This window comes from Strongylocentrotus purpuratus, unplaced genomic scaffold, assembly GCF_000002235.5.
Source record: "Strongylocentrotus purpuratus isolate Spur 01 unplaced genomic scaffold, Spur_5.0 spur5_scaffold_1, whole genome shotgun sequence".
NCBI classification, from domain to species: Eukaryota; Metazoa; Echinodermata; class Echinoidea; order Camarodonta; family Strongylocentrotidae; genus Strongylocentrotus; species Strongylocentrotus purpuratus.
In genome coordinates this window covers 30,671,833-30,694,580 of record NW_022145594.1, presented here as the reverse complement: position 1 = coordinate 30,694,580, position 22,748 = coordinate 30,671,833, and the positions used below count along the sequence as shown (strand labels likewise).

The following is a 22,748-nucleotide window of genomic DNA, read 5'->3' as shown; positions in this document are numbered from 1 at the left end:
TCTCTAAAAAAATAGATCCTTGGAGGTCGGAATCAAATCAAATGATGAGTTGGAGTGGGGGAGGGGGGTGCAGCTCCCCTGCCCATTTTGAACCTATCCATATATTGGGCAATCACCTCCTCTTATCCAGGCAGCAAGAAGCTAGAATAACGACATATCCCAGTATGCGACTAGGTGCTGGAATACATATAATCTGGTGTATATTTCATGACAAAATGACATTTTTACCATAACTAAGTGTACTTTCTAAACGTTTACAATTTGGAATTACATTATGATGGGGAAAAGGATTCTTGTCAAATTATTTAAATCTTTCAAAGGCCAAGGGAATATAAATGCCAATGCCCAACTCATTGTGTGTGTCTCGGAATCCCTCCTCTCTCATTATAGACTTTTACCCAAATTTTACAAGTATAGACTTCTGCAAGAAACCAATGAACGTCATCAGTGAAAATACACGAGTCCAGTTCACTGTCTTAAAGGTACTATGTCCCTTTTGCAGCCAACCTCAAATTCTGTAGAACTTTGCAGGAATTATGAATATGTCATGTATGTCCTATCTGTGAAATTTAAACATTAGCCGTGTCCTCATATTCAAATTATGCAAGGAAACCTGTTTACTTGCTAGATTTCACTGTCAGACACTATTGAGTGACTGACTGGCTTTTTTTCTTCTTTGGTAATAACATACATGAAAAGAGTTGTAAAGGGTACATGAGCATTTGTCTACATCAATAACCCACTTCTTGTGATGGCCAAGATTAAACTGATTAAATCTTTGCGCAGCATAAAACGTATGACCATTCGGTACAATTGTCTGAAAATCAAGACTATTACTTTTGGGCTCTATAGCCCTAAAGTCGATTTGACAACTAATAGTCGTTATTTTCTCACTTGAAGACATTTTTAAGCCCCACCTTTTTTAGGGAAGTTCTAAATTAGTATTATCTTTCAAATGCAGTTGGAATTTAACTTTTTCATTTTTTTGGACTGCAAATGGGACATAGTACCTTTAATTAAGATTGATGATTAATCCAGTTTGACCGAAAGCTCTCCAACCAATCACAAACCTACATATTTATATCTATTTGGAATGCAATGGCATCTCTATGGGGGTAGGGGGACGGGGTACGTGCATTTGACGAGAGTACAGAAAGGGGGCACACAAAAACGTAAAAGAGAGAAAACTAAAGGGAGAAAAGAAGAACAATTTTGATCGCATTGAATACATGTGCCCCAATATGAGAGGCTAAATGCCTTAGAAATATAATTTTTGTTAAAGCTCGGTCTTGGCTCGCATTAGTAGGTTGCACGGGTCTCATAATTTTGCATACAAATATAGATATAGGGCCTAGTTTATAATTAACACTTTTTAAATAGCTCCAAATTTGACTTACTTACTGCCCATTATGCCTCCTGGCACATAGGGCAGCAACAAAAGTCTTCCACTCCTTCCGATCCTGGGCCAGTCTTTGGATTGTATCCCATGTGTGGTTCAGGTCTTTAATCTCTCCTTCCACAGTTCTTCGCCAAGTGGTTTTAGGACGTCCCCTCTTTCTTTTGCCTTCTGGTGTCCAGTGGAGGGCTGTTCGTGTGATGTCATCTCTGTCCTTTCTCATTACATGCCCGATCCATCTCCACCTTCTTCTCGTGATGATGCCCTCCATGCTGTCTTGATGGCATTGGGCATACAGTGCTTCATTTGAGATGGTGTTTGGCCAGAAAATGCGGCATATTCTTCTAAGACTCTTTGTGTGGAAGACTGATAGCTTGCTGAGGTCGTTTTTAGTCATTCTCCAACATTCAGAGACATACAGGAGAGTGGAAAGGACACAGCTCTGGTACAATTTTAGCTTGGTCTTGGTGCTGTACTGCTGCGATCTCCATATATTATTGAGCATTCTGAGTGCATTTCTGGCTTTATTCAGACGGTTCTTAATGTCTTTACCTGCGCCTCCATCGTGCCTGACAGTGCTGCCCAGGTAAGTAAACTCCTCAGTTATAGGTAGGTCTTCCCCGTTTGCTTGAATTGGTAAAGGATCCGAGATGTTCAGGGTCATCACCTCTGTTTTCTTTTGGCTGATCTTCAAGCCAATTTGCTGGGCAAAATCACTGAGTCTGGATGTTTTTTCCTGCATATGCTGGTGGGTGTGTGAAAGTAGAGCGAGATCATCTGCAAAGTCGAGGTCCTCAAGTGTAGAAAAGAGGGTCCATCTTATGCCTCTTTTTTGGTCTTCAGTTGCCTGTCTCATCACCCAGTCTATGGCGATATTGAAGAGCAGTGCCGACATGACACACCCTTGCCTAACTCCAGTCTTCACTTGGAACTTATGGTTACTGTTTCCAACTCTGCATGTGAAATTGGTGTAAAAGCTCTTAATTACAAGAACTAGCTGCTCTGGTATCCCATATTTGCGTAGTATTTTCCAAAGGCTGTCTCGGTGGATGCTATCGAATGCTTTTTCAAAGTCAACAAAATTAATATAAAGTTTCCTCTGCCATTCTGTGCATTGCTCTATGATGTTACGAAGTGCAAATATCTGGTCAGTGCACCCTTTTCCCTTCCGAAAACCTGCCTGTTCCCTTCTGAGATTTTGGTCAACAGCATCTATGATACGTGTAATAATTATCTTTGCCAATATTTTGCTTGGTATTGACAATAGAGTGATGCCACGCCAGTTATTGCAGTTTTTTCGGGATCCCTTCTTTGGTAATTTTATGATAACTCCCTCTGACCATTCGCCAGGAACTGCCTTCCTTTCCCATATAGCTGTGAAGAGTGGCAAAAGAATTTTTGCTGCTAATTCTGGGTCCGCCTTAAAAAGTTCTGCGTTGAGATTGTCAGAGCCAGGGGCTTTACCATTTTTTAGTGATTTAATTGCAGCTATTACTTCTTCTTTAGTTGGTGGTATGCTGCTGACGTCCAAGTCCACCTCTGCCTCTTGTATGTCAGCCTCTACTGTCGGTGGTGGTCTATTCAATACCTCGTTAAAGTGCTCGGCCCATCTAGCTTCCTGTTCTGCTTCTGTTAAGAAGCCTCCCCTGTTTGTCTTCAATAGGTGAATTTGTGGTTCCAAATTCCAAATTTGACACCAAAAAGTAATTCCCATTGCTTTGCCCCCTTTTTTAAGTTTCACCAGCCTCTTGTGAGATATTGCACCCTAAATAACTGAATGTTTACAATGGGATTCAACTTTCTCAAAAGAAAATCATCTTTCAACCTTTGAACAAACTTCAACTCTTAAAAAAATCTTATCTTTGGGTTACCTTGCTATATTCCTCGACTGAAGTGTTCGTTAATTTTGTTCATCATTTAAGTAGAAATGAATAGAAAACCACTTTGATCACTTTGCTCCCTTGCAAAATTCCTAAGCCTGTCGCCTTACTCACTTGCTTGTGCAGTTACGTACATGTAGATAAGTTTGGGCAATGGGGTGGGGGCGCAGTTGCATTGATTGCTCTAGGCGCCACTTTATTGTGGTATCAGGCCATTGTTGTATTGGGGCAGTTGTGTGAGGGAAATCTCAGTTGAAATTTTTTCATTGATTTCCATCTTCGATTTTTCACAATGTGTTCGCACAAATCTTTGGTTCTTATAAGAGTGTGAGGAGTTTGATATTATCTCCTCCATTAGGCGCTCTAGCCATCATTGGTGGTGTGGGTGTGATCTGTGCATAATCACATATAAGTTTTAAACCACGTCTCTGATCTAGGACTGATATACTCTGGAACTCCCGTTTTAGTGTATAGTCGTCCGGTATTAAGCTGTCATATCTACATTAAGTCATTTAACAATTTTCTTGGTCACGGAGTGATACATATCAGGTAAAAAATGAAAGGAGCTTCCAGCTCATCCAAAAGCCGCCTGAATGCAGCATCATTATGCTCATAAGGGTTCAGTTTCAACAAATCAGAAGGAATGCTCAAAGACTTTAAGTTATTCATAAAGGATGTATGTTATGTTACATCATTACCTACCAAATTGTAACCTCACCAAATTAGTTGAAACTACCGGTAAATGCTTTCTCTGCTAAGCCTCCTCACTATTTCCTCATTTGATTTTTAAAAAACTTTGTTTGTGTGTATAACTTGCACATTGGCCCCTTTCCCCTTATAAGCCCCTGATTATTACAAATCTCTTAAATCGTTTACACCCTGCTGTATTATGAATCCAACTCTCAGGTTATTTTGACTTTTGTCAAACTTTAGAAAAAGAGGGAAGCAAGAAGGATATAATGTTGGCATATATACTTGCCTTTAACAATCTAGGCATAAACGATTAACACCGATTTTTCAAAATTATATTGTACCTGGCACTAGAGGAGGTTGGATGGGCTTGCGACACAGAAGGGGTGGGGGGGGGGTGCAAGCTATGCAAACCAAAACTAAGTATGTACATGGAAATGTTTCAGAGTGTAAATCCTGTTGAGTCTCGTATTATTTGGTAATGTCCTGATAATCAGTTTCTGTCACAAAACTGGAGATTAGATTTTGATTCATGATTTATTTATCTAGATTTATTTAGAATTTTAGAAGGAAAGAGAAGAGTGAATAATTTCAAGCTTTTCCCTGTATCATTTGATTCTTCATGATCTATTTATAAAATTATAAAATTAAGTGTACTTTTAAATAAATGATGCTTTGCATCAGTTTCTCTCATTCATTTTGAGAGTATGAAGAGGTGGGCCGGGGAGGGGTATTGACATGAACGGTAGTGGCGTTTGAATTGCAGGTTCTGATGACTTTCGTCAATGTCTTTCAATCTACCAAAAAATGAAACGGCAGTACAAGTTTTGAACTAAAGCGTCCAGTTTTTTCTAATAGCTTTGTATCGATTGGATTATGCCAAAGTTTTGAGATGAAAACTATGGAGGGGGTGGCGCAGCAAGAAGTATAACCCACTGACACAGACAGATAAATGAACTATTATAGCCTACCAAGAGATTGCAAATGCTGCGTGAAGATTATTTTATCTCTTTTTCATTTGCCACTTACTTTATTAATATAGCTGCGCACTAATTGCTCTAATTTTATTCTAGGCGAGGGGGGAGGGTCACAGATGAAGGGAAGGGTGCACATTCTGAACCCTACCACCCATTATCTTCATGATTCAGACTGAAAATCATGACTATCACCTGGATCCAGATCTCATTTGATATATCACTTGACAGAAATCCTGCATCATTTTTTAACACACATCATGTCCTACACAACATACTGTCCCATCCCAAAATTACTTTTGATGGGGGTAGGATGGGGGGGGGGGGGGGGGTTGAAAGTTCTGAACCAAACCATGCACTATGAACATGTTTAGGATGGAAAATTATGTCTGCCACTTGCAACAGGTCTAATTTTATGTATTATCTGATCTATATCCTTATTTGACTCTGAGAACTCATTATATATTGGTTGCTAAGCATATTATCACCATAGCAACGGGAACTAAGCGATATATATCATTAAAATATGATGAAAATGCATCATCTGACATCATAATTCCTATCACAGTAGTCATCTGCTCAGTAATAGCTTCTTCTCGCGATATATTCTGTTTTTCACATCACTATGTTACCGTTGCTAAGGAGAAGACAGCCCTTAGCAACCAAATTTGCCATTTTGGCTCAAATCAAAATGTCAACTTTAGAGCACTATAACTTTTTAGTTATAAAAGCAATAGACTTGCGATTTGCATATGATATCAACCATGTTTCTGAACAGTTTGTCAGCAAGTATCAAGTCAGTTAGCATTATAATCAATTAAATATGGAGAAATATGTATTTTGGCACAATTCATATTTCTGAAAAAATTGTAAAAACTTACATTTTTGGCTCAAAATTATAATGCAAATCATCCCCAAACCTATTGAATGAGGTATCATCTTGTAGGAAATTTAATTTTCTTTCATATGACACCTTACACATGGTGGAAAAGGTACTGTTAAAAAGTAATCCCCCAAATTGTACAACACTAGTTATACATGGCGGCCATTTTGAAAAAAAGCCACCATTTTTTTCCCGTAGCAAATTGCAAAGGTAGTCCACCTAGAAATTGTGCAGGGCGGTCCCCCGCACACGTTGAGACCAAACGACATTTTACAACATGCCATGTCTCAAAAGCCCCCAAAATGGGGTTTTGACCCCTTGGCATCATGTGTATGTTATCCTCAAATGAAACATTTTGATTGACAGAAAAGTTTTCACACTTCTGTTCTTAAATTTATAGGTGCACCTGCTACGATGTCAGGATCACAGACTCAACCACTTTCTCCTGACCTGATCAAGAAATGTGCAGATGATTTGAAATCCAAATACCGGACAACTTTCTGTAAGATCAGAGCTGATCCTCTCGACCCTGATTCCATTGTGCAATTTGACGACATGTTTGTTAACCTTGTCCTGGAAGAGGAATATCGTAAAGGCAAGCGACCACTTACGTACAGGGATCTCTTTAATCACAAAGTCAATGGAGAGTTTCCCAAGCGGATCATGATTCAGGGAGAGGCTGGGGCTGGAAAGACAACATTCTGTTCTAAGATTGCCTGGGACTGGATAACTGAAAATCCTGTTCTCCCAAAGTTCTCGTGGGTACTTGTTATCTCTTTTCGTGAAGCCAAACAATACACGATCGGTGAGATTGTCAAGTTGTATCTCTCCAAGGACAACCCAGCAACAGCCTGCCAGATCACTGAGTACATCCGTTCAAATCCAAAAGATGTATTCATTGCATTTGATGGATTAGATGAGCTTGATGGCAAGGTTGTACAGCAAATGAAAGCTGGTACAAAGTCAGAATGTCACCAGCCAAAGTCATCAAAACTAACAAGTGACACTTTGCAGCCAAGAGTCCACAGTGCAGAGGCAAGTGGAAGTGCTTCAGAGAGAGGTGGCATTGCACTTAGAGACATACTTAGTTCAGATGAGCTTGCTGCTTGCCCGGTGTTTGTGACAAGTCGCCCATGGAAGGTCGAAGAGATTAGATGGGACCATAGTCTACGGAAACTGTACACTTTCATGTTTGTAGAAGGGTTTAGTAAGGAGAATGTGGAGGTGTACATTCACAAGTACTTTCAAGATGATGGGGCCAAAGCAGATCAGCTTATCCAATTAACCAAAGACAATGTCATCATATCTGAGAATATGGCCCCGTATCCTATCTACATAGCTATGCTCTGTCTTATGTGGAGAGAACTTGGTGACGAAAAACAAGAAAAGTTGAAGTCATTACAAACTTTTTCTCAAATATTTGATGAAATGTTTGAATTCTTGAAGGTGCATTATGCTCAGAAAGAGATCACAGATTTAGACAGCCAAGATTTCCAAACCTTACGCTCTCAAATTGAGAAGCTCATGGAACCAGTTGCCAAAGTTGCTTTCACCGGGCTACAAGAAAACACCCTCAGTTTCAAAGAAGGTGATTTTGAACAGTGCTCAGACTCCATTGAAACAGCTTGTAGAGTAGGGGTGTTGTCTCAGGAGAAAAAATTGTCATCTATATATGATAAGAGCAGTATGTTCCTGCAGTCTAATATCTTCTTTCCACACAAACTCTTTCAGGAGTACATGGCTGGGGCTCACCTTGCTTCCCTGTATGAATTAGATCCCAATGAATTCAACAGGCTGATTGAGCAAGTAGTGCTGCCTAGGAACAAAGAGTTTAGGTATCTCCTGTACTTCACCGTGTCACGGGACAAAACCGTTGCAAACCATGTCATGAAATGCATGTTACAGGGTGACATCCAACACTACTCAGATGGAGATTTGTTGGTTGATGTATCCTTTGAGAGTCAGGACCTAGATACTGCAGCCTTGGCGAGGGGTCAAATGTCATCTCTGTCAATAGACTCATCCATGACAGCACACACCATGGCAGGTTATGTATTCACTGGGCTAGGTGTATATAAAGATGTGGTAAGTTCAAAATCTTACATACACTAATAAGTATTATAATTTAAAGGGGATGTCCACCCTGATATTAAGTTGGTTTGAATAGAAGCAGAAAATGAGAAAAACAGGTCAGTGACAGTTTGAGCAAAAAATTATTAAAATGATTTAAGATTCAAAATGTTCCTATTCTAATTGAGTATTGCTCAAACTTTCAATAATTTGTTTCTCTCCTTTTCCTACTTTTAGTAAAACCATCTTAATATCAGGGTGGACTTCCCCTTCAATTGCAAACCCAACAGGCATCTACAGACATACATTTTTTTCTAAGGAATGGCTATTTAATTTACCATTGATTAGATTGATTTAATTTATTTAATTATTTTTTTTTATTTATTCATTTATTCATGGTATTAAACAAAATATGATTACGTAGCAGCTAATGGGTGAATTGTGCACACTTTACAAGCATGTTTTGAAATTACATAAAACACAATACTAAACATTGTAAGAATATCCAAAAGCCAGATTAAATATGTAGATTGAATAATTTAAGAAAACAAAAACAGAACATATATAAGTCATGATCGAAACAGAATTCATGGAGAGAAGAAAATTGCACTTTTGATCAATCGATCCCACCATTCTATCTATGCTCTTCTTCCCCCTCTCCCCCCATTCTCTCTCTCTCTCTCTCTCCCTCTCTCTCCCTCTTGCCAGTGGGTTGTCGGCAGATAAATTGTTAATTTGGTTACATATATTTGGTTTAATTCAAGGTTTAAAGTATTTAGGATAAATTCAAAAGAATATATAAATCTAATCAATGGTATGAGTATTAAAAAGAGTAAAAACTATTGCATAATTACAATCGTCAAATCGGTCAATATTGATAAATTGCATCAATTTTTTTTGAAGGGCTTGAATGGAAAAATTGTACATATGGTATAATAATCTAATTAACACTACATAATTGACAATAATGACATGATAAACGCATTAAACTGAGGATAATGGGATTTTGCTGGTAGTTTTACCTAAGTATATTGCACAACAGATTTATTTATGGCTCCCTCCCCCCCCCCCTCCTTTACTTTAAATTTAAATTCAAGAGCCTATGATGAGGTAGAGGAGAGCACTTATTTTGTAGTGCTCCGTTTTACAAAAGACTTCGGAATATGTTTGGCCATTTCGCAATAATTGAACATGTAAAGTTGATTGCAAGGGAGGAAGCCAGTGTTGAAAGTTTGATGATGGGCTGGTCAATCTTTTGAACAGACTAAATGCTAGTTTCTCTCGTCATTCATTGAGAGTGGGCAGTTCCAATTCTTTGAGAGCATGTTGGTAAGTACAGTATGGTTAAGGCGGCATGCTCATTTTGGGATTATTTCAATCTGATTACTTTGGTTTTCAGTTAGCCCAGAGTGCCAAACAGGGGCACAATAATCTACCATGGGACGAACATTCATGTAAGAACAGATAGACACATAACAGATCATTTGCTTGAAGTTTGAATCTGTTTAAAATTCTGAGCATGTGTAGTCTTGTGCTTGCTCACTTCATTCACATGGCATAACCATTTCAGATCATTTTTAACAGTACTCCAAGTAATTTTAATATGCCTATTTACCCCTCTCTATTATCTATGACCTTATACCTAATTTTTCTGTGATATAATCAAGTCATAATAGTTTTATTTTATTTTTTAAACAACATATATAAAATCAATGACAGATTATTTGTTTAATAAAAGTGGCATGGACATAAAGATCGAGCACTGTACAAAATCAATTGAGAAAGTATCAAATAATTCATACACAAAATAACATTTAGGAGAGAAAGAAAGAGAAGAGAAGGAAACATTAATAACAAATTTGTACATGTCTTCAAGGAGATGTCTTTTATACAATTTTTGACACTAATAATGTTTTTAAGCAGATATATACTAATGATAATTATTGACTGGCTATTTTTTTGTTTGTTTTTTCTTTTTAGTGGGGAGGGGGGGGGGGGGTTGATATGAAACATATTGCTCTCATCTCCAGCTCGGGCATTAAGATAATACTAGGGCAGTATCATTTTATATACCCGTCACTGTTATAGACTTATAGGCATATGGTAAATATCAACAGTACTATTTGAATAAGTTTGATTAGACTACCAATCCTTTTCTGGTCAGAATATAAGCCATCTTCTTGAAATGGCATTCTACAAAAACAGTTTTGCTGCAACCAGTCCTCTTGATAATTTGATGCTCAGACTTCAGAGTAACCCTTAATTTTGATGGAGGGAATAATTTAGGGCCCTTTAAAAATGGCCTTTCTTTACCATGCTGCATTGCAGATAAAATGTTATACCAGGCCTTCCTTTGCAAATAAATTTGGGATCATATAGGTTTCGTAGCACTACTCTGATGATATCGACCACTGTATTAAGTTCACATTCTGTAATCATTCAATGACACATTCTTAATGCAGGCTGAGTGACAGAAGCATTAACAAAATTTGAGGTGGTCTTAAACTTTATCAATGGACTCTGACTTTCTCATATTTTAATTTTTCATTTGTTTTGTTTTTGTTTTTGCTTTTGATTTAGATCGATCTTGGAGTAAATGGAGAATTTGGACCAATTATATCACATGATATGGGGGAGATTATATGCTCTGTGCCCTCTCTAAAGGATGTTACACTACGTCAAGCTGCCTTGCACAGTGACTTCTATGCAGTTCTTGCTAAAGAAGGAAACAAGTCCAAGGTGAGTGAAAAAACACATTGTAATGCTGTAGTCTAGCCTAATGGGGCGCTTTGTCAAGACACAGAACATCAATCGCTTGAAAATTTGAAAAATCACTGTGATTACAGTTGTAGAAAAAAAAATTAAGTTGGGTCAGGAATTTAAAAGTTAAAAACTAAAATGTGTATTGTTTTTGTCATTCTGTCACTTTGCATCCTCCCAGTAAGATTTACATGAGGATGTTGCAAAATTTTCTCACAACAAAATACAAAATTGTAGTGGGAGAGGGGGGGGGGGTAAACCTTCCCCCTTCAGTTGCCAAACTTCCTTAAATATCCCCCCCCCCCAATTCCTGCCATGACAAGATATTGCTGCCCCTGAATGTTTGATTTAGGGATAAACCATAATAAACTTGAGTATTGAATGGGAAATGCACATTGGGAGTCAATACATGCAAAGTGTTCAAATAATTTAAAGCCTATCAGAAAAGGTTTTTATTGCCAAGTCTGGAATTATATTTAGTGTTCACTTAACTTCTTTCTGATTTTACTTTCATGACATGTTGCATTAACCTCAATTTAAAATTTCTGCATCATGTCAGGGTTTCTTTTTACAATTTAGTTTTGACTATACAACCGTCTGTAGTGTATATTGGATTCCGGACCAAAGTTTGTGAAGTCAAAGAATCAATTTGGAGAATGTTCTAAAGTAATATGAATCAAATATGACATTTATTTTTAAAGTTGCCACTCACATGCCAACGGCTTTTTTTGGCTAAAATCACAGTGCACATACCTGCTTAAATGTAAATAGAAATATGGCTGATGATGATGATATCTAATTGAAAAGGGAATTGAGATGAAAATAAGAGATGAACTTGCACTTTAAGAATGTTATTCAATTTGTCGACAAACTTGATTTCCTGGTACATCATAGTTATTTACTTTTAAAGCAACTACCTATATTCTTTATTTCTGATATTACTGTTTTTCTTTCCTAATCACTGTCTGAGTCGCTGCTACTGTCACTGATTTTCGCTGCTCTGATGTCGTATTCGATGTCCTGCATCCTGCTAAATTTGCTTGATAGTCCTTGGCAGCGGCACCCTATGTAGCACGGTATTTCCTTCTTAGCACATGAGCAGTTCTTCTTGCACCCTTCAGTACATCCGCATGATATAGCCTTCTTCATTGAAACGGGCCAGGCTTGATGGGTACTTCGAACAGGAAGCACGTGCTGATCATCCAGATTCCACCCAAATTCTGTACAGGGTGGGGTTTTAGGCTTGGCAATGTGTGCTCTCTTATTCATCATCGTTGCAAGGGCATGCAGCTCTCTTTACATGAAGAAAAAATGCGTCTCCTGTTTGGGGGGGGGGGGGGGAGGAGCCTTCGGAGAGTATAGATCTGTTGTTCAAAAACTTGTATGCTCTGAGATTGCCCAGATCAGACTCCTTGAAGTCATCACTTGCTGAGGTGTTAATATATGTTGTGATGGCCCTGATACCTCCTTGATTAGTTCTCTGGATACAACGTCAGTGATGGCCCTTGCCTTGGGGTTCTCACCAAGTCAACAATCTCTAGTTCTCCATCACTAGCAATGATCTGTGTCATACGCAGAAGAGCAGTTACTTCATCACTCTTCCCTGATTTAGCTCTTGTGGGCCCAGACTTCTTTTGCTTCTTGTTTTGTGTGTGGAACGTGTTCAGCTTCATAATACTTGTCTTCTTCTGAAGACTGGACAGTGATTGAGACAGTGCCTCCACGCCTATTCGTTCAACACTGCTCAAGTTGTCCTAAACTGTGCAATCAGCACATTGCCCAGTTGACACATTTATCAGGGATGTTGTAGTTGCACTGGATGGATCCGTCTCGACTGCTACCATTACCTTGATGACCATCTCTGTGTCCCTTGTTACTCGACATACACCAGATTCATTGTTAGGGCTGGGTGAAAGAAGATGCAGCATCAATATTTACTGTGCAGAGACAGATGTGATGGGTTTTAATTGTTTAAACCCATTTTATCCATGCGGCGGGGTTAGGTGTAATTCCGTCATGACCGCTTTCTTCTTTACTTGGCATCTGCATTTGTCTGTTCAAGAAGCACGTCAGGAGAAACACAATTGTGCTTGCCATCTGCTCTCCTTGCAACAAATGCACCCGCCATAAGTGCTTCATGTACATCAGGGGCTGTTTTAGGAAGATTTTTCATCTCATCAAGATAGAGAGGCAGAGACTGCTGCCCATATTTGTAATGCCCTGCTGCTTTGAGGTAAGGTATCATTCAATATGATTCACAGACATGTCCTACCCAGTCAGCTTCTTGCTGGTAGTAGTTAAATCTATGCAGAACATTAGGAAGGTGGACCAGAAGATTGCTGTTGGTTGATCAACCATTGATTCTGGGAAAAGTTCCTGAAGGGTTTATAACTGTTCATGGGAATTCTGAAGCATTTGCAACTTTTCAGTGGCAGTGATGTCTTTTTCATAGAGTATTTTCAAGACAGATTCCACCTCAGACTGCTAGTGATCTGTTTATCTGTCTGCTGCCCATCATGTCTAGAATGCTTCCTAGTAGAGGCGCCACATAGTTTCACTCAGGATTCTGAGGGCATGTATGGCCTGGTAGTAGTCGGCTTTATCACCAAACATCTTCTTGGCAGCCCCTTCCTGGCACAGACCAGCTGCAACAAGAAAATCTTCTGCACCTGCCGCCCTAAAGATCTGCAAACTGCTTTCATGTAGTTGTGAGCTTGATGAAAGCCACCCAGCAGTAAGACCACATTGCTGGACTCACTACGATGCTTGTCTCTGATGGCTACAGCGAGCTCATATGTAGCCTGATCTCCAGTTATAATTGTGTATTTGTTACCACGTGCATGTGATGTCCTGACAAGTCAAATCATCATTTCCTTTAGTACAGTAGGGTCAGTTGGAGAAGATTGGATCAGAGGAAGATAGCCAATGATTCTAGCCTGTCTATGTGGATGGAGGTCAGCACGGAATGAGGAAAAGCCCGGAAGTCCTGCTTCTAAAACTCTAGGAGCATCCACCAGTTGCGAAGTTGTGATCATTCTACCGAGGCGCCACATAAGCAGAACGTCCTCAGTCTGCATAGCCATCTGAAGAGTGAGTGAGTCTGGAACCATATTGTATGCAGATGTGAATGAAATTTCAGTTGAATTTTTCTCACACATCTCTTTCTTACACTTCACAATCTGCTCTAAGAATCTTTGATGCTTGCAGGAGTGTATGGTGTTTTCCCTCGATATCATCTCCTTCTAGGCGCCTCAGTTTTTTCAGTGCGTCACCAAGTGGTAATGTGGAAGCACATATAAATCCTGAACCTTTGGTTTGATTGAGAACCAAAATATGTGACCCATAGTATTCATGTAATGTATGTTTCAAGATGGTCGCCCGGTATTTATCTCCTTTATCGACACCAAGCTCCTCGAGAATGTCTCGGTACCTTACGCGGATGATTCTATGAGGAATGTGGACAGACCAGGAGCTGGAAAAGAGGAGCTTCCAGCTCATCTACAACATCATAAGGGTTTAACTTTGACCGACCAGAATGCGAAGAGCCTTAAATTTGTTCATATATGTTGTTACACACGTAACTGGATGAAGAATAGGCTTATCACAGATTCTTGTTGGCATATGATGCATTTTGTGTAGTCAGTGCTCATATCTTTGGAAGACTTCTTAGCAGGCACATGCTTCATGGACATGGCACTATCTGCCACACGTTTTCTTGGCTGGTTACTCATCTTGCTGTAGGAACCTATAATATAGAGGGGTGTATCATTTGAATAATAGTTGCACTGTATTTATATTTCATATAAACCTAACTTTGAAATGTTACTTTACATTAGCAGGCAAACTTTCACTCTTTCTTGTAATTCTTGTAAGATCTTAAAAGACAGACCCAGGAATTCTGAAATTCATCTAGTATGAGGTTGCTTTAGTCAATGTCACCCTCTTATACCTATATCAATTATAAAACAACATTGAGATGGGGGTAATAGGTATATTAGTATTGGATTAACAGGAGCATTGGATGTAATAAACATGTAAAGTCATCACAAAAGGTTGCAAATCCGATTTAAGTGTTGTGATCTAAAACACAAGATGGAACAAAATTTATGCTACATTATATTAAGGTTTATTCTAATCTACAAGTGTTAAAGTGGAACTAGTATAAGAAACTATATATTTATTGGCTCACTTTCTCTTATATTTACATCAGGTAATGTTTTAATACAGAGTCATTGAGAAGAATCTTCAGGATTGCTCCATAGTGATGCCAGATGATTACATATGGAAATTCTGTAATAAGCTGCTAGATAATATTTTATCAATAATCCAAAAGTTTGCTAAGAGTAAAAATATTCTGATTTGAGTTAGCAAAACTTACTACATCCTCGAACGTGCAACTGAAATTCCTACCTCATACCAAAAGGTTCAAGCTGGTTAGGAAGTTTCTGATAGTTTCTTCATCATTCTATTAGTTGAAATGTACTTGTAATGTTTGATTTCCTGTCTCTCTGATGTTGCTAACAACTCTGTTTAGTCATTTATAGAAAAAGGGAAGAATGTAATTAATCATTCACGTTTCAGTTGCAAACTTGACACATACGGTATGCGGCAATGATGACTCATATTAAATGTATTATCAGGGAACTAAACTGCATATTGTCCAAAATGAACTTTGTTATGCTATAACTTTTTTTACATGAAAAGCAAAACATCTGTAATTTTCAGGTCATATTCAACTAATATTACATATCTGCCAACCCTTACAAATAATCCAGAATATTCTGTTTTTCTGGATTAGTCATTTATAGAACTTCATTAAAATATTTGTAGATCCAGACAGGATTTTATGATTTATTTGACCATGTCATACAAAAACCAAGATTCTACAATTACCTTACACAATTTGTATTAATTACAAATCAGAATTACTAATTTTGGGGGGAATTTATGAATTGCCCCTGCCACTTGTGTCTCCCCCATCGCCCAGCCCAACCGTTCACTGTCCCTTCAATCATTAAGAAAAAGAATAGAATGCAATTAGACGATTCACGTTTCAGTTGCAAGGGCAAACCTGACAGATATGCGGCAATGACGACGCACGTCAAACGTATCATCAAGGAACTGGTCTGTGCATATTTTCCAAAATGAACTTTACTACGCTATACATTTTTTTACATAAAAATCAATGAACCTGTAATTTTCAGATCGTATTCAACTAATATTAGGAAGGTTTTCTATATATTTTTAATTCTTCAGTTTCAAAAGTGATTGAAATATGGAGAAATAACTCCACCAGGTGTAAATGGGTACCTGATATTATTCAGCACTAGTTACTTTGGCAGCTCGGCTATGACCAGGGTAATATGCGTAAAGCACAATGAGCGTCAGAGCTTGGTGGATACTGGTGCTATATAATTATCCTATTATTTATTATTACTAGCAGGACCCGCGGAAATCCGCGGGATTCTAGAGGGGGGGGGGTGTAAATAGATACCGTAAATCTCCGTGTATAAGGCGCACCTGTGTATAAGGCGCACCCCTATTTTGGGGAAGAAAAAAAAAAAAAAAAAAAAAAAAAATATTGTTTTTTTGTTTTGTTGTTGTTGTTGTTTTGTTGCCGAAAACCCACGCGGGGAAGGACCTTCATTTTACATCGAGGTGCAGTTGAAGTTGTGAACTTGTCAAAAATAATAGTAACAACAGTCTAAGGCTTCATGATACCAAGTGTCCCACACCAGCCTCTTCACATCACCTAGCAGAAGCACTGTGTTCTATGCCAAACATCAATAGTCATGCATGATATGAATAGCATCCTCTAAATTTCTGACAATGGAGTACCTAGGATAGAACCTTGTGGTACACCATTTGTTATAGAAAAAAAATTTGAGGAATTATTATTATAAACTACATATTGAGATCTATTAGAAAGATTACTTTCAAACCAAGATGACAGACAAATTTGAGTGTTGTTGTAGTTTCCGAGTGGTGAGTCACCACACTGATTACTGAGCTAGGAGACATTGCCAGGCATAACGCCATAAATCAAAACTTTAAAAAAAAAAAAAAAAAAAAAAAAAAAAAAAAAAAAAAACTTTTTTTTTTCTGTACCTGTGTATAAGACGCACCCCCGACTTTCAAATTTTTTCGGCGGCAAAAAAGTGCGCCTTATACACGGAGATTTACGGTATATAGAGACTGTCTAAATTTGCCTTTCAGGCCATTAAAAAAATATACATGATTAACGTCCCCGCCCGCTTCCTTTTTGGGGGCCGCCTCCAATTTTTTTTTTTTTTTTCGAAAGGTAAAAAAACAGCGTCCCCGCCCGCTTCCTTTTTGGGGGCCGCCTCCTATTTTTTTTTTTTTTTTTCTTTGAAATCGGCCGCCATCTTGAAAAATAGCCCGAATGTCAGGGAAAATGTACGGAGCGGCCATTTTGAAAGAAAGAAAAAAAAAAAAGGGTCTCCTTCCCATTTTTCGAAAAAACAGGACGCTAAATATGTTTGTTTTTTTAATTTGGCCTTATATAAAAAAAAAAAAACGATCCAACTGTACCGGTAGTTATTCTTTAAGCCACTGGAACTGCGTAGAGTTTCGTAGTGTGGCGTACCGACTAAGCAGAAATTAGGCTGCGTATTAATGGGAAAATAGTCCCTGCGTAGGTTATGCGTAGGCTGGCGTACAGGTTTGCTTATTGTTGCTTACTGTGTGGAAAGCTTTTACTGCTTTGTCGATCTGGCGTAGGGTAGCGTACTGTTGCGTAGGCATGTAGCGTAGTGTTGCGTAAAAAGGCGTACTTTCTGCGTCAAGTTTCTACGCTGAAAGTACGCGGAAAAAATTAAACATGTTGAATTGTTTTCATTCATCTTGCGTACCCCTTTCCGTCCCTCAGCATATAGTAACGTAGGCCAGCGTAGTTGGTACGCAACTCTACATATTGACCCCACGCCAATTAGTAACCCGCAAGTGTCACAAATAAAGTATTAAAAATATGCTCATCTGACCCTAATTAAACACCTAAAACCCCCAAGCTTTCGGGGGTTTATGGCCCCTTGAAACCCGTGGACCCCACGCCTATATACACTCAACCCGCTGCGATCTAACTGACCCCCCCCCCCCCCCCCCCCCACTTTGAAAAATGTTTCTTGGAGCCTTCATGTAACATGCAAGAATGGTGCATGGTGATGCCGATTTTTTTTTTGCACCCCCCCCCCAAACAATTTTACTCATTACGCAACTGATTGTTTTGCAATGCATGAAGTCACATGCTTCTGTCTGCATGGTTGATATTGAACTATTAATATTTAAATGTACAATTCATAACCTTATTCAATGCTTTCTTTTAATTTACTGTAAAGATAAGAAACAAATTTTTGCCACTTCGGCCCGCACGCTGTTGTGTTGACGGGTTCTTCTTCGATGGATGGATAGACGTATGTGTAGTTATATAGTTGTACGAATATTGGCCTGCTTGGCCCCCCAAACTCTTCGACTCTAGCACAGCTCAGTCTTGGTCAAAGCGCCCCAGCCGCAGCACCGTGTATACTGTATGTGTTGACTGAAGTTAGCTTGCGACTGAACTGTCAGTCCAATGATTTTCTTGTGAAAACTTTCCTTTAGAAAATGATAATCAAAATTAAGTATAAATGGCCGTAATAATCACAAAATAAGCTTTGATTTCATACCTCCATTCACGAAAACTATATAAAAATCGCGGCAATCATGATGGAAATAGGTCTCTAAGTTTGGACGTCGACGGGAATTAGCCCCGTGTATCTCTCTGGCTTGTGCAGCGAGTACAAAGCACACCCTATAGTAAGATGGCTTACTCGGGGGTTATCCCGCCCTTTGCATAGAGCATTTAATACGCAACATAATGTGAGTTGATGGTCATCTGTTGTGTGTCTGTTTGATACAGCTACTACAAAGCACATCCTAGCTACTACAAAGCACATCATATAGCAAGACGCTTTACTCTTGGTAATCCCGACCCTGTGCATAGTGCATTTAATACGCAACTTAATGTGAGTGGATAGTCATCGGTCGTGTGTCTACGGATGCAATGTTGAATATCCATGAGGTATCTCTGTCGTCATGCATATCCTGCATTATGCATATCGCGTCTGTTTTCGCCCTGGACGTCGACACGGAGGAGGACCTCGGGCGGAGTATAGCCAATTCCACAGAGTAGACTCTCCCGCGGACGATGGCACCGGGCACGGGTACCCCGAGGGCAGGGTTCAGGAGGAGATAGCCGCACCAACTTGGGTCGGCGATCTCATTAAAAAACAATAGAATACAAAGACTCGCGGAGACGTCGCGCCCCCCGCGGAGCCTTAGCATATTACTTATATAGATTATTATTATTATTATTATGTAAAATAAATTCAATCATCATGAATGTGGTATCATCTTGTAGATAATTTAATTTTCTTTCATTGATACCACATGCATGGTAAAATGATGTTCTGTTACAAAATTATCTTCTAATTATTGACTATTTTTTTTCCAGAAAAATATTGTCAGGGTAGTCCACCTAGAAATTGTGCAGGAAGATCCTCTGATCATGTTTATACCGACCGACCTACAACGTCCCGACCAAAAACCCACAAATTAAGGTTTTGCCCCCTAGGTATTCAGCTATTTTGTTGTTGCCTTGATGGTATTATGTCTTCATTCAACAGAACTATAGTACATACAAATTATTAAAACATAGCAGGCCACATAATACGAACCACAAAGGAAAATTATAGTAAGGAATGTATATGTTCTATAGCTAGACCACTTTCATGTACAATATAACATCTATTATTATAATCATCATAATCATTTTACGCTTGTAAATAAAATTATCATTCTTTAAACTCTCTAATAGAATATTATCTTTAGCAATGCTGGTCTAAATATTTGAATTACAATGAAAAGGTGCTATACTGAATATTTTACTGAGAAGATTTGCATTTAATTCACATACCTCTAAAATACAGTAGAATCACTGCAATTCGCTCCTACGCTCAGGAATTCCTGATCTTCCTCTTACCTGAATCTTCAGTATGGTCGTATCCTATTGGACTGTCTATCCCTGACTCTTGACAAGGGCCTTATATTTTCATGCACTTTTGATCTTACTCTAATGTACATAAAAATCACCTGAAGGTACTAAGTATTTTAAAACTTATAAATAATACACATTCTGACTTCTCACTGTCTGATTTAACTCATAAAAGTATACAAGATTTGATTTGATTTGATTCGGTTTATTGAAATAAAAGAACATGCAGCTGGGAAGCTGAAATAATTCAATTTACAAAGTCAATATACAACACAATAAACGAACAAAATATGAATGACTAAAACGTACGACTATAAATTATGCAAAATAAGAATCAAATATTACATCAAAATCTAAATATATTACAAACATTGAATCAAAATCTAAATATATTACGAATATTACATCAAACTCGAGATATATTACAATTATTATGTTAAAATTCAAATATATTACAAATATTAAAAACATTAAAAACCTTAAAAACCTTCTGTGTCATCAAAAAAAAAAGGAAGAGAGAGAGAGAAAAAAGGAGAAAGAGAAAGACGAAACTAGAAATGTATTGTGTGAAGAAAGAAGAAAGAGGGAAAAGGTGATAATAGCTGAGGAAAGGGGTTAAGAAAAGAGAAAGAAAAAAGAAAAAGATAAAGATGAGGACCTAAGAGAAGAGGAAGGAGAAGGGGTTTCACACAAAGCATGAGTAACATGATAAAGCACGTAATGTAACAACCTAAAAGTACAAGGATAATATTATCAAAAAGATATTGCACGAGGTAAAGTAATATGGTTATATTACATTGAAGAACAATAAAATCAAATTTATTAGAGGAAAGGTGCAATATGTCAACAACGTGTTAAAGAGAATAATTATACAAGTAAAGAATTGAGAATACACTTGCATGTAAACGGATAATGATACACAGTAAAACTATTTGCTTATAAGGGGGAAGAAAGAAGAAAGAAAGACAAAAAAACGGAAAAAAGAAAATTGTGATGACCCTACTGACATTTCAAGGAATAGAGAAATCATGCATCTTATAAACGATAGAGAGGAAACAGATACGAAAAGAAGAAGAGAGGGGAAGAGGGAAGACAAGAAAAAAAGGGAGTATAGAAAAGTGAAAATAAGATCAAAGAACAGGGAATATCCATAATAAATAAATTTGCAAACTAAAGTGAACTGCATTATAGATAATCATTGAAGATCATTGCATTTTAAAGTGTAATCTCAACAAAGTACCACAGTTATAAACAGTGAGAGAGATAAATAGATAAATAAATAGTTGATATAGCTGCATTACAATGACGAATTCAAAACTAGGAAGGAAGAAAAATCATGCATCTTATAAACAATAGAGAGGAAACAGATACGAATAGAAGAAGAGAGGGGGAGAGGGAAGACAAGAATAAAGGTAGTAAAGATAGTGTAGAATAAGATCAAAGAACAGGGAATATCCATGATAAATAGGTTTGCATATTAAAATGAACTGCATTATAGATGATCATTGAAGATCATTGTATATTACGTGAAATCTCACAAAAGTAACACAGCTATGAACAGTGAGAAAGATAAATAGATAAACAAATAAGTTGATATACTGCATTACAATGAGGAATTCAAAAGGACTGACAGAGAAGGGATAGTTGATAGCCTATATCTCTGCGTTCTACAAAATGGAATGTCAAGACTTTGAGAGTTCCTAAGTTGTAATCGGGACTGTGATTGTCTAGTAGGGGGCAAGAAGTTACGATAACGATCAGACTGGAGCAAACCTTCACCAAAACGAAGGAGAAGCTCATTCCTTCTTAGTTCCAAGGAAGTGAGTCCATACAGGATGAGTTGCTTACTATACGAGAGAACATTGGGGAAAGCTATGCAGCGGAGGACACGTTTTTGAACCCGCTCAAGTTCATCAACCTGAGCCTTGGTGAGACTTGATCCCCAGACAGGTGATCCAAACTCCAACAATGGACGAATATAGGACTTGTAGATGATCAATAAATCCTCTACATTAGCACCATTCTTTTTCAAGACGCTTAGGATGTACAATCTACGTGCAGCACGAGAGACCATGGTCTGGACTTGACGATCCCATTTAAGATTCGCTTGTATCGCGATTCCAAGAAGAACTTGTGAGTCGACCCATTCTAAGCGACTTCCGTTGATGGAAAACGGTACTTTCGGTGGAGGATTTCTCAAGAAACTAAATCGCATGACTTTGCATTTCTCTGGTTTGGGCTTCATATCATTCACATTGCACCATTCACTCAACGCATCGATGTGGGTTTGCAGGGAACTTTCTTGTGATTTATGAACAACTTCCAACATACTGAGGTCATCCACATACTTCCACCTATCCTCAGTAGTAAGGGCCACATCGTTCACCATAACGAGAAAAATGATCGGACCCAATTTGGTCCCTTGGGGGACGCCGCAAGTGAGGTTCAACAATGTTGAGGCTTTACTCCGGTACCTCACTGTTTGAGAGCGATCGCTGAGAAAGCTGCACACAGTTGGTAGGATAGAGGCGTCTACACCTATTCCAATAAGCTTTTCAATTGCAATTCTGTGATTAACTAGATCAAAAGCCTTCATGAAGTCTACAAAGGACTAATATTGGGAAAACTACTCTGTGCAAATAAATACTAGCCCCAACAAGACCCTTTCTTTGATGCGGTCTCTGACCACATGTTTACAAAATTCCTGCTCCCCCTCCATCTACCAGTGTTAACCCTATTTAGCCCGGGGGCGGGGGGGGGGGGGCTGTAGAAGCCCCCCCCCCCCTTGACATTTTACGCGATAATTTTTTAACGCAAGAAAATCTTGCACTGAAATTTTGTGACTTTTTTCTTTCAAGTCTTGCACATCTTTTGAAAGAAATTTTTTGAAAGTCAAACTTACCATTATGAAGTCACGTGTCATTTTGTCTTTGCATGTCAGCCCAAAAATCGCTCATTTTTGTGATTTGTGTACAAAACATATGGAAATCTCATTTTTCAAATAAAGAGATAAAACATTGGTTATTTGGTCTTGTTTATAGATTAG

At 38.3% G+C, this 22,748-nt stretch overlaps 1 protein-coding gene across 3 annotated transcripts in view; it reads left to right on the top strand.

Moving 5' to 3' along the window:
- LOC105439790 overlaps positions 1-22,748 on the top strand; it is a 58,389-nt gene that overhangs the window by 19,054 nt on the left and 16,587 nt on the right. For all 3 annotated transcript variants that reach the window (XM_030978032.1, XM_030978030.1, XM_030978031.1), the window contains exons 4-5: positions 6,224-7,908; positions 10,474-10,632. In XM_030978032.1, coding sequence (XP_030833892.1) covers positions 6,224-7,908; positions 10,474-10,632 — 1,844 coding nt within the window. The remainder of the gene's footprint in view (positions 1-6,223; positions 7,909-10,473; positions 10,633-22,748) is intronic.